Source organism: Talpa occidentalis, unplaced genomic scaffold (genome assembly GCF_014898055.3).
Source record: "Talpa occidentalis isolate TD23 unplaced genomic scaffold, MPIMG_talOcc4v2.1 talOcc4.8, whole genome shotgun sequence".
In the NCBI taxonomy this organism is placed as follows: domain Eukaryota; kingdom Metazoa; phylum Chordata; class Mammalia; order Eulipotyphla; family Talpidae; genus Talpa; species Talpa occidentalis.
In genome coordinates this window covers 18429036-18447797 of record NW_023605194.1, presented here as the reverse complement: position 1 = coordinate 18447797, position 18762 = coordinate 18429036, and the positions used below count along the sequence as shown (strand labels likewise).

The 18762-nt window shown below is 55.3% G+C and overlaps 1 protein-coding gene across 4 annotated transcripts in view; it reads right to left on the bottom strand.

Moving 5' to 3' along the window:
- Window positions 1–18762, bottom strand: part of SH3PXD2A (SH3 and PX domains 2A) — a 210767-nt gene that overhangs the window by 10265 nt on the left and 181740 nt on the right. For all 4 annotated transcript variants that reach the window (XM_037497578.2, XM_037497573.2, XM_054690130.1 and 1 more), the window contains 6 exons: window positions 17974–18087; window positions 13908–13991; window positions 8927–9044; window positions 5202–5539; window positions 4095–4144; window positions 1141–1260 (listed from right to left, as the gene is read on the bottom strand). In XM_037497578.2, coding sequence (XP_037353475.1) covers window positions 1141–1260; window positions 4095–4144; window positions 5202–5539; window positions 8927–9044; window positions 13908–13991; window positions 17974–18087 — 824 coding nt within the window. The remainder of the gene's footprint in view (window positions 1–1140; window positions 1261–4094; window positions 4145–5201; window positions 5540–8926; window positions 9045–13907; window positions 13992–17973; window positions 18088–18762) is intronic.

The following is an 18762-nucleotide window of genomic DNA, read 5'->3' as shown; positions in this document are numbered from 1 at the left end:
GTAGGACACCAGTGGAGGAAGTGATAGGGTACAGGAAGCATAAAAACACTGGTTCCAGGGAAGGAGAGGCACAGAAAGAAGAATGGATAGAGAAGGGCAAAGGCAAGCTCTGAGATCAGCCATTTGCAGCCCCCAGCAAAAAAGAAAGAGTTTGTTCTCCTTCCTTTAGTCCTATATCCCATCCTTTGCCCTGCCCATTCCTGTACCTATAGCTCAAATTGAGGCAGAACCAAAGTATGTTATATTATGAGCTTTGTAGGCACTTCTGGAAACCCAAGCGCTGCTGAGAGAGTGACCGCTCATGGAAATTTGGTTGCAGGTTCCAGATCTGTGAATGAAAACATTTGTACTAGGGATATCACCTTGTCAATAAGCCCAGAACACGCAACTGATCTTATGACAGTTTTATATGTATTAACGGGATTTAACTCCATTACTACACAAAACTACTCAAGAGAAATGACCAGTAACAGATCTTCTCTGTGCCTGAAATGCCATGTTCAGTTCTGGCTACAAAGTAGAATTTCACAAATGCTAAGACACGGCCATTTATGCTAGGATCTCTTAACTCCTTTTTTTTGCAGAAATCATTAGAGCCTGTCAGAAGTGACTGTATCAAATACCAGAGGTGATGTGGTGAGAGAGGCCAGGACCTGGTCCCAAGGACCTTCCAGAACCTTCTGGGACCTGCTATATCCTCCCAACAGCAGCGCTTCCTCTAGCAGATTCTGCCAAATCCTGGTGTTCAGGAGCCCCTAAGAGAGAAAGCCTGGCCTGTTCTAGGCCCCTCTCAGATATGCAGTGACACCCCTATATCATAGTCTCTGAAAAGTTCTACAATTAAAACAGAAATGGTTGGATTTTGTTTAACTCACTGTCTTGCAAACTCATTTGACCAAGGAAGCTCTTAGTTTCAGACCCACCTCAAGTCTCTGCACTACTCTTGGGGACTGTGACCATGAGGGCAGCACTGAGTAAAGACGTGATCCTGGTTCTAGTCCTGAGTGTGGCAATGCTGCACTTTCTCATCTGTGTGTCTTGTTTTGCACCTTTACCTGCCTCTCAGGAATGTTGCCAGCAAGACATAAATGGGAAATGTGGTTGTTCTTAAAACCCTCGCCCCTCTGCTGTAAGGCTCACCTCTGCTTTCTGTCCACCCCGAAAGCTGATCCCGTCCGAAATGCATGACTGGAATTCGGCAATGGTGTAGTACTCCACCTCAACAGAAGGGGGCTCTGGAGGCTTCGGCAGCTGGAACCCCTAAGGCAGAGAACAGCTCTGTGAGCAAAATCCACCTGTGATCAGTAAGGGAGTAAGGCACTGGTGCAGATGGAATGCAGCTGACCTGGGAAGCACCTATCACCTGAGTCTCAGGGCTGGCTCTCCTGACCAAGCTTTCTAGCAATACCTCGATTCATCTGAGACCAAAGTTGTCAAAATGATCATTTGATAACACAATGTCCACCCTTACATCTCTGGAGGTTTGGTTTCCAGCCGTCTCAATAAGTCCCAAAATAAAACTTAAAAGGCAGGGAGATCACTGCCACAAAACCTGTGCCCACTGCCATTTGGAGATTTACGCCCAAAGATGTGATATGTGGCTGCAGAGGCAGAGCCAGGAAGCACAGCCACCTTGTCGGGTGGGGTGGGAGTGTCAGGAGGCACAGGGTTGGGTGAGAAAAGCCTTTGGTGGGTCATTATGATGATGGTAAACGGATAAAACTCAGGACCCTCTGCTCTGGGGGCTATGCTGGGTAGCCTAAGTGTTGTTTATTTTTTTTAAAGATATATTTATTTATTTATACAAGCACTGGGTACAGTCAGAAGCGCGGGAGGGTGAGAGAATTCACCAGAGTCAGAGCGGGGAGCAGAGCAGGCAGAAGGACCGAAGTACACTGCTGAGGGGAGCAGCAGGCGGCAGGAGAGGTCTGCGCGCCATGTGGGACCCTCCTCTGGTGGCCGGGGAGCAGCCAGGGATCGAACCAACGCTGCAGAGGCTGTGGGCAGCTTCGCAGCCCAGCGCACAACCGCTGCGCCACCAGGGAGGCCCCTAAGTGTTGTTTAGACACCAGCACATCAGTGACCAAGCATGGCATTCAAGGCCATTTAGAATGTGGCTGCAGCCCCTGCTTGTGAGCCTCATTTATTTATTTTACAAACATTGTTTGTGTGTCTATTGGGTAGCAACACTGGTAGAGGCACTGGGCATCCAATAGTGAACCAGAAGGACAACCATTGCTCTCATGGGGCAGATAGTCAAGCTCCACTGAGGTCTCTACCCAGGCCAACTTGGAATTCCTGCCTCCCCATTGTTTCTAGTATGTGCACTGGTATTACACAAAGGAGTTAAAACATTAAAAAAATGTGTGTGTGTGAGTGTGGGGGGGAGAGTTAGGAAGATCTCAGAAGATATCTGCCTTTCAGCTGGGCATATGTGGGCTCCAATCCCAGCTCAGCAGTTCTCCAGATGCATGGCCTTGTGTAGTGACCTTGACCTGAGCCTCAGTTTCCTCATCTGTAAAATGGAACTAGGAACAGGGCTATGAAGGGCTAACTGAGACAGTGCATGTAACTTCTGGCCCAGCCAGGCTCTTCTATAGAAGCTGAACCAAACACTCCTCCCGAAACACTTACTTCTCTGAACTTTCCTTGTCCTTCAAGGCCCAGCATGTCCTAATCCTACCTGTCACAGCAGAGCGGCCTGTATCAAAGTGAGCAAAGGGCAGGAAGAAGCTGTTTTCAGGGCCCACACACGACTCAGCCACCTTTCCCTGCCCCTGGGCCTGCAGTCATGCACCTGAGCAGATGTGGCCCAGGCCCCGGGCCGGAACCCTGGCCAGGTAGGATTCAGCCAGGCCTGACCGAAAGCAGCAACCGGTCTGTCATCCCAGCATTGGGTAAGTGTGGAAGGAATTAGTCCATTCTTGCCAACATTAAGTCAGCCTCAAAATAATCAGCTGGGGCTAAAAGAGATGAGGGCAAAGGAGAATCTGTTGTTTGGTCATGTAAAGTATGAGGGGAGAAAGAGACAAACTCCTCTGGGACTGACAGCCAGGGCAAGGACGGGCTCATCTCCCGGGCCCAAACCTTCAAAATCCTGTTTGCGGAAGGCATACGCTTCGAGGGACTGCTGCTAGCCCCTCTCCAGGGCAGATGGCACCAACCACAGCAGCCCTTGGTGCTAAGCCCAGATGTGACAGCAGGAATCTCTCCCCCGGCCCCCCACACAAGCAGGTAGTCCTTCCAAACAGTCACAGTTGACAGAGGAAATTGAAGCCCACTTCCCAGCCCTCTACACGTAGTTCATTTGATGCTTCCAATAGCCCTAGGAGACAGCGGGGTCTGTCCCCATCTCACAGATAAGGAACCCGAGGCCTGAGGGGCAGGGGAAGGGTATGTTTTAAGCAACTTGCCAGGGTCTCACTGTTCTTAAGTGTCAGGGGTGGAATATTAACTCATGCCTGGCAGGCTTGAAGCCCCATGCTTCCCACTGCCCTGTTCTAGCGCTCTCAGCCTGCCATCCCCTTCACAGCTGCCCCAGCCCTATTACCCTGATGGCACAGTTGCCCTCCCAATAGTCTGGATACCAAGAAACCCACCCACAGAAGCCAGGGAGTCTGGGCAGCACTGAGTCTCTTTAATCTGCAGCATAAGCCAGTTCTTGCCCCTCGCCCCCCTTCCTGGAGGCTGCAGTCTGCCCTCTGCCTCCCAGGCTGTGGTAGTGCCCTCACCCATCTCAGTCCCAAGCAAGTAAGGCAAAGCTGAAAGGCTTCCAGGGTCCCTGGACAGCGGCCCTATTTCCAGGCCCTGGCAATGCCCCGGCCGGACACTCTTGCCGGTCAGTCTAAATGTTTATGTCTGCCATCGCAGTGGCCAGGATGAATTTATTTTGCTTTGGACTGCAATGAGTTTTCGATGACACTATCCAGCCAGGCCTCCAGAAAGGCTGGGACTTGAGGATTCCCTTCATTCTCTGCTTGACAAAGCTGGAGGCTTCTTCAGGGCCCTGGGAAACTTCTGGAAGAACAGACTTCAACTAACTGGGACTGCTACGGTGCACCCCCCGAAAAGGAACAAAAATGCAACACACATACCAGGCTGGATTCTCTGCGAGGTGGAGGTCTCGTCCTTAGGTTTGGGGAGCCTAGAAGAAATAAAGCTTCAGAACTCCTGGCCGGAAAACCCCGCGCTTCCTTCCCTCCCCTGAGGTGACTGCCTCCTGATCCTGGCAGTCCATGCCTTCACCCCACATTGAGGAAGGATCCCAGCTCCCAGTCACTATAGGCACTAGCTGGAAAACCACAGGCCTTTACGTTTCCTCGGCTGTACTGATAGGGGCCATGAGCCCTCTAAAATGATGTGCACATTTCATATTGTGTGGGCACAGAGGCATTTTTCAGACAAAAGGGTAGACGGCTTGATCAGATTTTCAGAGGAGCAGAAATGTACTTTTTGCTTACTACTAAATTTCTAGGAGGTAGCACAATGCCAGGCAAGAGAAGGCGACCGCCAAATATTTCCCAACTGATTGCCCAAAAGGTTTCAGGCACAAGAGCTAACTTAACCACTAACAGTTTTCCTCCAGAGTTGAAGGCTAGCTGGGCACAAACAGAAGCTTTCCTCTCAGAGAACACTTTACCCCTCCACTGAAGGCACTGGTGACCCAGAGATGCAGAGAGATTTGGAGGGTGACCAAGCTCTGGGTTTCTCCTGTAAAATAACGGAGATTCCTGAAGAATGTACCTTAAAATTGCTTGTGGAGAGAGGAAAAGTCACCCCTTCCAATCCTTTTAGCTTCCACTAACTGGTGGAAAGCGACAGGGGTGAGGGGGCAGGCCCAGAAGGGTGTACCACTCCCCTGTTGCTCCAAACAGCAGCCTTGCAGACTGGGCCCACATTTCACAGCCTGGGGATTGCACTTATCTGCACCAGCCATTCTTGGCTCTCCAGGGAAGGAGGGATGCTGCCAGCACATACATTCTAGTAATTTATCTCCAGTAGAGGGTTTGGAGGAATTGCTTTGTCCTTTCTTGGAATAAGCATGAGACAACGGTTGACAGAATGAGGCTGGGGTCGGGGGTCAGTCTATCTCAGGAAGAAGAGGACATGGGGTCCTACACACCCCTATGGCTTTCCTTGCACCTCATGCCAACTTGAAAAAGAGCTTTGCAACCAGGACCTGGGGTAAGTGAGGCTCTTACTGATCTGGGCCCTCTGTGGGGCAATCCTGGCCACAGCTGGGGAGCCCTGGGCCAACTTGGAGACGGTCCTCTCGGGGACCCCCAGGGCACTGCCATTGGAGGCGTTGCAGAGGATGGGCAGGCTAATTTCCTTCTTGGCAATAGGGGCCTCGGGGCCCTCGCCTTCAGCCGGTGGAGTCTCCTTGTCCCCTGAAACCTTCTTGTTCAGCAGGTTGCTGATCTCCATGATGTTCCCGATGATCTCCACTGGGCCTGCCAGATTCTTCTTCCGGGCTGGCAGGTCATCCTTGGCTTTCTTCAGGTAGGATGCTGGTGCCCAGCCCTCTTTGCCCAGGTATCTGTGGGGAGGAACAGACAGGGGGTCAGCAGAGTGCTCATGCCCGACTTCGCTCCCTACTTCCAGGCCCCAGGCTCCATCTGGCCTCACCCAGCTGAGACTCCACCGTCTTCTGGAAGGGGTTTGTGTATCTCACTCTACTCTGGAGACAACTGGAACTGAGGACAAGTGGAAGAGACACCTAGATTCCCTTTTCTCCCCCTGCCTCTTTCTTCTTTGCCTGATCCCTCTTGGGGTGGGTTCTCATTCTCTGCAGTCAGGCAAATGTGGGACCTTGAGATTCGAAAATTCCTTAAATTGTGGGTTGCCCACAGGGTAGACTGTCTGTATAGCAATCTGTATAGAGTGATCTAGAGGTAAGACGCGAGAAAGGGCGGGTTAAAAGGGGGGCTGTTATTAGAGACGGAGGAGGAAGCACAGGTGAGTGAAACCGAGTTCCGGACTATGGTACCTGACCCTGAAACTCATTTTTTTCCCTTCGACAAAATGCAGGGATAGAGTAGCTGTGAATTTATCCAGAAGGACAGATGCACTGAGAGCACTGGAAGGAAAGGTCTGCACAGAGAGTGGCTGAGTGCAGGAGGGTCAATGCTGCAGGGTGGCCGGTGGAATAGGCTCCCCGGGGAAGTCCACAGAAGTGGGGTGTGGCTGGATTATTTAATGAGTGATCTGGGACCACTGATGATCCATTTAGGATCAAGCAAGATCCTGGTCTAACACTGTATAGCTAAATAAAAAATTCAAGTTAAAAAGATTTGCCTAGTCTTGGGGATTGAGAAAATCCTAAATGGGATATTCCAAGAGTTAAAACCATAAATGAAAAGACTAAATGCACCACTGGATAAAATGAAAACCTTTGGCATGGCAAAACGAAACAACACAAAAATTCCTAAACAAAAGCAAAAGGCAAATGACAAGGGTGACTTAATTTTAGGTGACTCGATGACTTCCATAAACAAGCTTTTCCCTTTCTTTCCTGTGGTGGTGTGCTTCTACCAAGCCCACTGGGAACTGCCTTCCTGGCCGGCAGTAGCTGGCCAATGCCCCCGAGTCTGGGGTGCTGTGTTCCCATCTACCCCCTGGGACACATCTGGCTCCCTGGAGCAGCTGCTCCATGCCAGGTGACTGACAATCCCTCATCCTGTCTCTCCAATGACCTTGTTCTTGGGTACTCTCTAGGAGGGAGGAAAAGCAATTGCAGAAGCTGAAGTTTATCAGTGTATTTGAGCTTTGCTGGAAGTTCAGGTAGGGGGTGGCTTCTAACGTTCACCCCGCAGGCAGGTGGTTCCAAGCTCACCTGCATGGCCCTTATTTGGGGCTTGGAAGGGAGATATCAATGAGCAAATGGGATGGAAGGCAGGGGGCTTGTCTGCTTTCCCAATGTAACAGGTACATGTGAAGCACAGGATTTCAGGGGTCAATAAAAGCAACTAGTTAAGATACAGGACAAATTAGCCAACACCTAAAGCTCAGAGAAGCAAAGCAAGTAGAAGAGGCTCACACAGCAGCTGTTGGCAGCGTCTGGCCTAAATGCAGTGTTCTTGCATCTCAGTGAGAAGGTCAAGATGAACCTGCCGGCCACTGCCGACATTTTCCTATTAGAACACTGTAGAGAGATGAGGAGTGGGGTCTCTTGGAGGGACGGCAGGTCTGCTCAATGCCCAGAGTGCTCCCATCTCAACACCTGTTGTGTTCCTTCGTGTTACATGGATAAAATTAGATTCCAGCGAGGGAATCAGGAGTGGCTCGTGTGTCTGAGTCTAACTCTGCTCACATCTGCTTTCCAGCTCTGGAGAATGGAATGACTCCAGAGGGAAGCAAACTGGAAAAGGAGGGATGGAGAGAGGGGGTGGGCTTGTGTGCGTGGGGGGGGGGGGTGGGGGAGGGGACGGAGAAGAAAGACAGGAAATGAGGATCAACACTGAGCTTGGAATGCTGGGAAATGACATATTTAAGGGGCGTCTGGCAGCGTTCTGAAGGCGGAGCCTTACTGCAGGGATTTTGCAGTTGAAGCTGCCACTGGCTAAAGGGGTAGGCGCGGGGGACAAGCACTGACGAACAGAGCAAGCTCAGGGTGACTTGGTTGGTGGTTTTAGAAATCTGTAAATACCCAGCAGACTCACAGATAAGCTCCAGGCAGGCGATTTAGGACACCAGCCTGCCAGGATGTTCACTGCAGATGTGTGGTTGCTGAACTGTGGGGCTGGCTATAGTTTTCATTGCTAGGAGAACAGGAAAGTGTCAGGGCAGTGGCTTTGGGCAACACATGTCCAGGCGCTCAGTTCTGTCCTACCTCAGCCTTCCTGACCACGTGCACGGGACAAGGACAGCGATGTCCTGTCAGTCCATAGGAAGGTTTAATGCCATGTGGTCAGGGACCCTCACCCTACCCATCAGCACAGAACAATGTCAATGTCACAGCCAGCGGTGGCCTGACAAATGTTTCACGAGTGCTTGCAATACCTGGCCAATCCTGTTCCTGCCATGGGGGCCAGTTCAGAACATTGGGTTGGGGGTTCCAGGTAGAGAGTGTTGAAGAGATGGTCCCCAGAGTCCACAGATATGGTACATTTTGTTGGATGGGCCACAAGCAGAGAAGAGAGAAGCTGGGAAAAATCATCACAGCAGAGCCAGTTCCAAGAGAGCTGGAAACATTTGCTGTGAGCAAGACCCCCTGGAGGGCCCAGGCCAAGACCCCCTGGAGGGCCCAGGCCACCTCGCTGCCCCTGGGCAGAGGGGACCAGAGAGCAGGACTTGGAAGGGCAGAGATGAACGAAGCCCACAGGGTTTCATTTGCTTCCAAGAACATCAGGAAAGCGCCCTGCTCCCCTACTCACCCTCCCAAATGGGGTTCTCAGTGGCAGGTGTGGTTAGGCCTTGGGGTGGGAAAGGTAGGGAGAGGCTCTGACTACCCTGGGCTCAGTCTTACTTCTGCCCCAGCTCTTGCAACCAGCCACATGAGCCAGGCCTGCAGCGTGGAAGCTGAGCTCAGAGCCTGCAGCAAGGCCTGTGGACGCCAGTGCTCCAGTGCTCCTAGCAGCCCAGGCTATAGAGCACACCAGGCAGCCAGGGCTGGACACAGAAAACCAAATTCAGATGTTCTGGGCCCTGTCGCAGGATACACAGAAGAGACTGCACTGCTGCCTGCAAGCTGAGCCGGGGCTCTGGTGCCCGCTGGCTGCAGTGTGGGTTCTGCTTTACGTGTCTCCAGAGAATCTGCAAGACGAGTGCTGTGTTCGAGTTGTTCAGCTGTGCAGACTTGGAGCAGCCAAGCCCAGGCTGCGGGTCCTACCAACTGGTGCCCTCGGCCACTCTGCTCTGCTGCCCAGGGTCTGTGCCTCGGCCCCAGGGTGGCAGAAGCATCCTGTTCCACTGCTGGGGCTCCTACCTGATGTACCACCAGCCCTCCAAATTCTTCCGGATCACCTCCACAGTGACTCCCTTCTCAAAGCCAATCTCGTCCTTGCTTTGGCTGGTGTAAGGCTGCACAGTGACATACTTCTCCTCTGTGGGTGGTGGGAGAAGCAAGAGAACAGTTATTCAAGGTTGGGGTGCAGGTCCTCCTTTGTCTCTTCCTTTTGCTCCCCTGGACTGGCCTTGCCTACCTGGTTGCCAAGGTGCACTGCATCAGCTTCTGGCTTTTCCAGGGAAGGGAGAGAAAAAGAGCAGGCCTCACTGTTGCTCCTAGTGGGAGCCAAGCCAGCCAGCTAAGACTCCAGTGGCTCAACCAAACCCTCAGCATTGAACTTGGCTCTCAGCTTCCCAGCCCAAGAACGGCAGCCAGATTGCTGGGGCCCGGAGTCCTCAGCACCTCAGGAGCTCCCCAGCCCCTGAAGGCAGGGCCAGGAGGGACTGTCCCTCATGGGGGCTGTGTCAGGAAGTATGAGAACCACCTGGGTGTCCCTCGAATGCCTGGAGGCCCCGAGCACCCCCTCTCCTCGGCTGAATGCACACACGCGCTTCTCTGTCCCAGACTTGCTCTCCTGGCCCTCCTGCACCTCAGCACCTTAAATCCTTCCTGCCTGACCTTCTGGCAGCTCCCAGGGCAGCTCCTCAGTGAAGCCTCCCTGAGCACTAGGCTGACTACCTCATCCCGTAATTTTTCCAAGAGGAACAGGGGAACGGATGTTCCATGGACCTTGATAAGAGGGGGTCCCACAGCCAAGTGGACAGTGGCCACTGGACCAAGCACAGCACAAGCAGGTGGGTCCTCAGGGTCTGGAGTGGGCCCTTGTGTCCTCTGGAGGGCAGCGTGCTGAGCTGGCCATGCAGTGTGGTAGGACCCCGTGGGGGAATTGCCTGCTCTGCTCGTGTGACCACGAGCCTTGTGTGAGGGCTGCTGCTGGCACTGGGAGAGAGCCCCCAAGTGTCATCAGGAGAGCTGGGGAGGGAGGCATGCAGGGGCTCAGCACTGTGTCTTCCTGGGTTCACTTCAGCTTCTCTCCACACAGCGCACCTGCTGCCTCCACACGGTCCTTGCTCAGGCTGCCCCAGAGGTGTTTCTTCTGTGTCTGCTGGGGTCCATCTCCACCTAGACTTGCTAGACCCTCAGCAGGCCATAGGCACCCTGCTTTCTGGGAACCTGCCCAGAGGGCCACTCGGACATCAGGAGGAGAAACACTTCCCCACTCTCACCCTCTGAGGGAATGCAGAGCAGAAAGAGGTGGGGGGACTGGCGATCTCAACCTCTGCTGTTCCCTCTGCTGGAGTGGTCCCCAGGGACTGAGATGGCACCTAGCTCACAGCAGGAGCTCCAAAGAGGGGATGGAATGCATCAATGAAGAGAGGGGGCCGAGCTGGGCACCAAGCAGGCAGCTTTCTGTGGGCTCAAAGTGGCGGGCTGTTGGTGGTCTCCAAGATGCCTGCTCACATACTCCTGCCCCCAACTCTGCCAATCACCCCCTGGATGCCTCAGCTGGACCCTGGGGGCAGCTGCCACCCTCCTCCCTGCAGCAGCAGAGCCACGTGCTCCTTCTTCCCTGATGATCCTGTCTGGGGGGCTGTGCTGAGTGGAGATAGCTGCTCCTGCTGGGATGGAGGTGACCGCCCTGTCGGGCTGAGAAGAGGCACCGGTGAACCTGAGAGGCTGCGGGAGATGGTGAGACCCTGGGCCTCCCTCCGCATGTTCTCCTTCACTGCACAGGTCCTCCTCAGCATCGACGTGCGCCTCCAAGTTTTCTGACTCTAATTCAGCCATGCTCGTGAGAGCTGCCAAGATTGCCCGAGAACCCTGTCCAACCAGATTCTGACTTGGGCCTTTGAGAAGTTCCGTGATCTTCAGTCCAACCTCCACTCTCCTGCTGCCCCTGGTCCCACTCCACTTTCCAGTGGGGCATGATAAATCTTGGCCAGGGTGGAGGCCGGAGGGGGATCTGGAGCTCCAGCTCTGAGGTTAGGGTGAGGCGAGGCCTGGACTCCACATTTTGTCTTTGTTCAGCTGGACTATTTTTAAAAGCCTGTGGTTCGAGCAGGAAGCCATCATTAAAAGTTTTCCTAGGCAAAGCTGCTTTTGAGGCGAAAACCTACAGTTCTTCTCTTGGGAGATCAGAGGAGCCCTGCACTGCTGCATGGCAGACACTGCTGCTCGCACCTCTCACGTGGGCTCAGCTCTGGGGTTGCCAGGTCTGAGCTCCGGCCTCCACAGCCCGGGCCATGAAAGCACCTGCTCTCCCCTGTACTCCCGGGTGGGTAGAACAAAGGATTTCAGCTTCGCCCAGTAAGCTGAGCTCTTCCCGTAAAAGGTTCTGTTCTTGCTCCTGGGCTAACGTGAACACAGATGTCTGGAAGTTTGTCGGCTCCCCAGAAGAGGTCTGGCTGGCTCAGAGGCCTGCCCTGCCTGTCACTGTGCAGGTTCCACGGGATGAGAATTCAGAACCCTGGGCCCAGGTGGGTCAAGGCAGCCAGACCAACTCTTCCAACTTGTCTGTTTGGTGGCTCGGTTTTCTGCCAGGCTGACTCAGAGGTGTGGGTTACCTCCACACCAACACATGCCATGCAGTCTCAGGCCCCAGGGTGAGGCTTTCCCCGAGGGAGATGCAGAGCCAGACCCTCTGCTAGACCCGGCCCACAAGCCCTCCAGGGACCCACGAAGGGAATGCCCAGAGATGGCCTCAGTGTGTGACCAAGTCATTCGGGTTGGTTGGGGTCTCTAGACAATGGAATGGAGGAAGGAGAAGCCTGTGAGTTCTGGGGGGCATCCCAGGGCTTCAGGGAGGCCTAGGCTGAAGCCACCAAAGGGAGGGCTGGCCAGGCCGCCTGCTGGGTGGGTGGGTGGCGGGGGGAGGTGGACAGGCCTGTTCTGGTTTTGGAGGCAGGGGCTGGAGAGCCCTGCAGTTTCCAAACCACAGACGCCTCCTCTTTCCAAACAGTTTCCCCTCCGTCAGCAGTCTCCTGGGCTCCCCTCCCGGCCCCCACGACTTACCCAACCTCACTGCAAGGGCCTTTTGATTCCAAGGCCTGGTTGGCTGAGGGAATGGAGGCCCTGGGGAAGCACTGCTTTTCTCTTGTCTCGTTACATATGACCCACTGCCTGCTTCCCCCGATCAGCTCGGCTGCTTGCAGAGAAGCTTCTCCCTGCCAACTTTCTGCAAGTTTTTCTTGGCTGCCTGATTTAACAGTCCATAAGGCTAAGACTGGGAAATTATGTTGTTTAGCGCTCTTATTTAAGAGACAGAGGGAGAGAAGCGTGGGCTTTTATTTGCTTCTGTATATGTAGGAGTGACCACAGGCTGACGCACTGAGTGGGGTATCTGTGTCCACATGCATCGCTGCCTGTGATTGTGACTGCACTGCTCGTGTGCATGTGGCATAAGGGGCTGCGTACATGGCACTGCGTACATGGCCACATGTGCACCTGCAGCACTGCAGTGGGGTATGCATGTGATGTGGCGTACATGAGTACACGGGGTGTGACAGTGCATCTGTGACTATAAACAGCGTCTCCCAGGAACCCTCCGCATGTGGCTGCATGAGTGGGATTACATGTGTGCCCCTGGGGTGGTAAGAGCACAGGACTGAGGGTGCACACACACACCCATACCTGGTGGGGGTGGGACACGATGGGCAGCAGCGCTGCACCCGCAACGTGTGTCTGTGTGTCCCTGTGGCTGTGGAGACAGTTTTGTTTAGGGCCGGTGCATCATGGTGTTTGGAGCAGATGCTGGAGGGGATGGGGAAGGCCAGACCTTTCTCTCTGCTGGTTTTCCAGGCCAGCATCCCATTCTCTTGCCACCAAGGCTCTGTACTACGTCCCAGCCCGACCCCCCCAGTAATGCAGCCCGCCCCTCTAGCTTCAGGGAGTCTCTGCTTTACATTCAGTCTGTTCTTGCTGTTCCCATGCCTGGGCCTCTGCCCTGCATCAGCCTCTAGGGTCCACCCGCCCTCCACACGCAGGACAGGCGAGGCTCCTCAGAGCCAGTGCTCTGAGCTGAGGCCGAGCCAGTCCCGGGTGGTGGCCACCCTGGAGTTCAGGCTTCCTCTGCCTGGGGCTCGAGGCCGATACCCAAACATGGTCTCACGGTTGTTCAGGGACAAACTTTGGGGGTGGGGCCCAAGTCAGGGAGCATCCCCGCTATTCTGGAGAGGCCACCCTTCCAGCTGTGCTGGCCCTGCTGGAGCACACACGCTGAGCTCTCCAGGAGTTAGGAGAATTGGGCCACCCACTGGCCTGGGGGCCCTGGAGACATTTAGGGGTTTGTTCAGAGACCTGCCCCTATCCTCCCGCACCTCCCAAGCTTTGGGGTGTTGGAAGGCCCCTAAGTTAGAAAGTTCTCAACCAGCAGCTGTGTTAGTGCCCCACCTGCCTATGTGGTGGGAGGGCCTCCCTGGAATCCTTTTGCTCAGCCCCCCTGAAGTGCCAAGGCTAGTGCTGGGGAACCTGGAACCCCTGGCTGCCCTGCCAGGGAGCCTGCAAGGGGTCTGGCTCTTGCTCCCCTTCTAGTTTCCCGGCAGCTGGCTGGAAGAGGAGGGCTGTGGGCTGGTCCTTCTTTCTACTCTGTTCCTAAGTAATTGCTAAAACAGCTCTGGCCAGGGGAGCACTTTCGCAGAGGGAGGAGGCGATGAAGAGAGAGACCAGTGGGACAACCATAGGCTCAGCGCTCTTAGCCTGAGCCTGCAGCATCCAGGGCAAATGCGGCCTTTCTTAGGGTCCAGCTGCCCCACAACCAAGTCCTAAGTCTCATGACCCCCACTGTCACCCCCATTCCCAGTGCCCAATTCCACCCACCCAGCCCCCGCCCCCCGCTGCAGGAGGCAAGAGAAAGGTACATTTGGTGAAGGGGCTGCAGGACAGGGGAGGTCAGAGCCCAGGGAGAGGTGTTAGTGAGAGAGGCGGGAGCTGCGGGTGAGGAGAAGCTGGCGCCCACGGTCACCTCGGCTGTGCTGCCTGTTGACCATCCCGCCCAGGGTCCACCGGCGATCCAGGCGCCGCAGATGGGCCTTGCGTCTCTTGGACACTGGGTGTGAGATGGCGATGGGAACGCGGCCGACAGGAACCGGCGGAGAGAATGGAGATGAGGGTGAGATGAGATGGGGGGAGGGTGGGTGGGGGTGACACTCCTGGGTCATCCTGTCTGGGACAGAGCCTCAGGGGCACGTGTCTGCTGGATGGGGCAGATGGGACATTATGGGCATATGGGAGAAGTTCGAGCGAAGTCAACCCCCGTGGGCCTGAGAGGTGGCAAGGATTCAGGGCCCCAGCCTGGCAGGAGGACAGTCGGTCACTGCAGCCCCAGAAGGGGTCGGCCGGGCGGCGCTGTGTCAGGAGGGGACACTGCACCACAGCGCCCTCCGTCTGCTGCCCCCGCTCGCTCACCTGTCCTGCCTCCGAATGTGCCTCCGCAGGCGGACAAGCCATGCACCAGGAGAGACTTGGGGTCCCTTTTTCTTGGGGCTTACAGCTCTTACTGCTCTGGGTGTGCCTCTCTCTCTGCGTTCTCAGTCATCCCTGTGGGACTCAGTCTAATGAGGGCACAGGCTTTGCGTCTCTGCCCACCCAGGGCACACAGACCGCTGTGTTGAAACAACCACACGTGTGTGCATGCATGCACGTGTGCGCACGCACAGACACAGGCACACACACACTCACAGATGGACACATTACAGCCCATTATCCTCGGGGTTTCTCACAGCAGAGGACCTGCCATCCCAGGTTTCTGTGGCCTCTCCCTTTTGTCTAGACCACTGTCCCTGTGTCCTGCATGGGGTCCCCTTGTTTGCTGTGACCCTGCTCCAGATGCCCCATCTTCCTCTGGGGCCAGGCCAAGCCCAGTGGACTGGGCACCAGGCAGCAGGGTGCCAGGCCGCCGGGGGCTGGAGAGGGACTCACTGAGCCAACCCCTACCCAAGCCTCCTGGGAAGTTCTTTTTGGTAGGTGAGAGGCCTGTTTGACCGGCCTCTTGTGAACAGGGAACTGGCCAAAAGGCCAGGAGGTGTGAGTTTAGTCCAGGTTCACAGCCAGGTTGCTCTGTCCCCCCGGCTGTCCCTCACTAAGCCTCTTCTGTCTCAGGTGGTTGACGCCACCTGCCTGCTGTGAAATGAGACAAGGGGACTGAGGCCCTGCATCATGCCAGGTCCTAGAAAGTCACACAGGAGAAGCTGACACCTGGCCTCTGGGTGCTTCGTGGGGACAGAGGAGCTTCTGTTAATGTCCAGGCAAGGCCCACCTTAGCAACAAGTAGCCCTGGCCCGTTTACACCACTGGAAGGGGCACTGCAGCCTCACTGAAGCAGTGTGTCAGCACTACCCTGTTTAAGAAACGGGAAGCCAGAAGCCTGGGGATGTTAACCCCGAATCACACACCTGAACGTCAGCAGCATGCAGGTCCGGGCAGTTGTGCTGCAGAGCTTGGATTCTTGGTTCTGTGATGTTGTCTTCCTGCCAATGCCCCCTACCACCACCCCCTGAGCCTGCCAATAATGTGGAAGGCCTGGATGGGGCAGGGAGGGTCGCCAGCCCCCTGGAGAGGCAGTTTGGGCCATGGGGTACAGAAGCACAGGCTGGGCCCAGGTTCTAGTCTTGGCTCTGCTACAAACTGACTGGGGGACTCTGGAGGTGATACCTTTCTAGACCTCCATTTCTTAACCTCTGAGTGGCGACTGACCTGATACTAAAGCCCCGTGTCAGTGTCGCACTTGGACCTTCATTGTTGTCCGTGGATGACGGGGTCTCAGCTCCACCCCAGTCTTCCTACGCTAACATCTCTGAATTCTACACAGCACCCTGACTTTAGGAGAAACACAAACATACACCACAGTGTCTATAACAGAAATAAACCAAAACAGCTAATCATCTCTTCTTTCCAGAGCAACGAAGCATGAACTGTTCAGGAGGCTGATGGGTTAAGGCTTCTTCCACAGGGCTCCAGACCTAGGACGGCGCGGCAATGGACTGGGGTAGAGGAGACCAGATTGGGGACCAGGCTGGGCTAGTCATTTGGCTGCAGGTGCAGAAGACTGGCAGCCACACCACTGCTGCTGGGGTCCCTGGCCTGGGATACTGAGTCCTGGTGGAATTCAAAGCTGCCTGAATGTTGCCAGGAGTACTGATGGGTGAGGGTCTAGCAAAAGCTTGCAGAGGAAAGTATTTGCACACACACACACACCTGCAGTGACTGCCCAGGGCTTCCTCTCTCAAGGTCCACGTCCTCTACAACCTCCTACTGCTCCTTGCCAAGTGCCCACTGTCTTCTGCCAGGCTGGCACCCATGTCCACACACCTCTCAGGTTCTTTCTGGCCCCGGACCCACTCTGTGTTGGGGTCCTTCAACGTCTACCCAACACCCCTCTGGTCTCATTCTCAGCACTGCCTTCCCAGGCGAGGCTTCAGTTCCACACACACCTCTCCTGGAGTAGCTGACAAGCCCAGTGCTTGATGGGGATGTGTGTGAAGACACAGTGGAGACCATGAGACAGAGGAGGCTGGCGGAGCTCAAGGCTTAAGAGGACAAGCACGCAACTGAACGGAAGGCTCAGCTCTTGCCTCTGGAAAGCAGGAATGGCAACGTGCCCTGCAGGGGGAGTGAGGAGGGCATTTCAGCACCAGGCCAGGGGCCTCTGGGAGTCAGTCGGAGACTCGGTCTGCTCTAGGTGCCGTGAGTGCTGAGCAGCCTGGCACGCGAAATGTACATTGAGGTAGGAGGTGAGGCCTGGTGACTGGAGACACCCTAGACAAGTGTGCGGGGCCAAGACCCTCCACTGCTGCAGACATGCAATAGCACCAGAGACAAGCTGGGGTGCAGGGCTGGGGAGCAGTCAGGCGAGGCTGAGCACCCGGCCTGAAGCCCCGAGCCCTTCCCAGGGAACATGGCCTAGTCTCTGGAAATTCGTCGCAGGTGGACATACACTGCAGGGGCCGCAGCTCTGGTCAAGGACTGAAATAAAAGCATTTACACAGGAGGAAGGGCGGGGCTCCAACCGCCTGCTGAGTGGCCGACATTTAGGGGAAGGATGAATAAGGAGCTGGCGCAGGGTGTGCTGCTTATTTTGGCCTGGGCACCATGGAATGGGGCTGGGCAGGCAGGCCTGGAGTGACCTGAGTCCTGGGTGGCAGGCCTCCATCCCCCTGGTGCTCGGACATGCCCATTTGGACAGTCCCCACTGACCGTTAGGCAAATGTGCCTGCTGCCAGGACATGGGAGGTTTGGAAGTCATTAGGAGCAGGCAGAGAAAACTGGGAGGTGGCTGAAGCTCACTGGGCTCAGGCAGGCTGCTTGGGGGAATCTGAGCCCACAGACAGGCTGTCCAGGCCTGGTGGTGGGTTGGGGAAGTGGGGAGAGAGGGACAGGCTCATTGAAATGCAACAAGACCCAGAAAAACTTCACCATATCAGAATTAATCAGAGATGGTGCCAGGGCCAGAGCTGTCCCCCAGCTCCTGTAACACTGAGAAAGGAATCACAGACCTGCCCTCTACGTTTGCGCCCTCAGCCAGTCTAACAGACACCCCAGCGGAGGCCTGAGCAGGAGGGTGCACGCACAGCTATGTGCATACCATCCTTGGGGTCATCCCGCCATGCAGTGGGGGGCAGGGGAGGCAAAGGCAGGTCGCCATGAGGTGCCCCAGAGAAACTGGGACTTTTTAGGGAGGGAGGGCGCTCTGGGAGTCTAGCCTTGAGACTGTTCCTCCTAGTCTCTGCCCACAAGTTGCCAAAGCCTGAGGTCTACACCCCAAGGGAATGTCCCCTCTAATTTTAGCCCCACATGGCAGCCAGCAGGAAAAGGTCTGGGGCAGGAAGTGAGCTTCTGGGCCAGCGGTGGCAACATGAAATCCCCAGGGAAGGGGCTGGAACACACCCCACTCACTTGCAGGATTCTGAGGGTTTCAGGGGGAGAAGAGTGGGAGGGCACCCTCAGAAAGAACTGGATTCACTCCTCGGGTCAGAGGCACCAGCTGCCTAATTGTCTCGCTGCTCCCCTGTCCCCTGAACCCATCCCCTTACCTTCCCCAGTCTTGGAGGTGTTGATGTCGGAGTCATCCCGAGTACCATTCTGGGCCTCCAGGTAGGTGGCAGGGACCCAGCCCTGCTCCTCAGAGGTGCTCACGAACCACCAGCCTGCAGAGGGGACAAGGGAGAACGCGGTGAGAGCCAGGGGAGGGCAGCCTGGGGAGGAGGTGCAGGGAGGCAGGGGTGACGCAGAGCCAGACAGCGGGGCCAGGGCAAATGCCTGTCCACGGGAGGTAACCAGCATATTCCCTGAGAATAGGGCCAGCCGGACCACCCTCCACACACACAAATATTTGATGAAAAATGTTAAAAAATGAAATGGGGGCCTCCCCAGTGATGCAACGGTTGAGCGCTGGGTTGCGAAGCTGCCCGCAGCCTCTGCAGCGCTGGTTCAATCCCCGGCTGCTCCCCGGCCACCGGAGGAGGGTCCCACATGGCGCGCAGACCTCTCCTGCCGCCCGCTGCTCCCCCCAGCAGCGTATTTCAGTCCTTCTGCCTGCTCTGCTCCCCGCTCTGGCTCTGGTGAATTCTCTCACCCTCCCGTGCTTCTGACTGTACCCAGTGCTTATATATATAAATAAATAAATCTCAAAAAAAAAAAAAAATGGAATCTGTTGAGGTCTTTAAAAAAAAAAACCTTTAAAAAAAAAAATGAAATGGAAATAATGGTATGTCCAACATGTGAAAACGGCCTTGCAGGAAAGACCAAGGGAACACAGACCACTGAGGGGCCTTCAAACCCACCAGGACCACTGGTGTAGGTTGGGGCCTGGCCACTTTCTC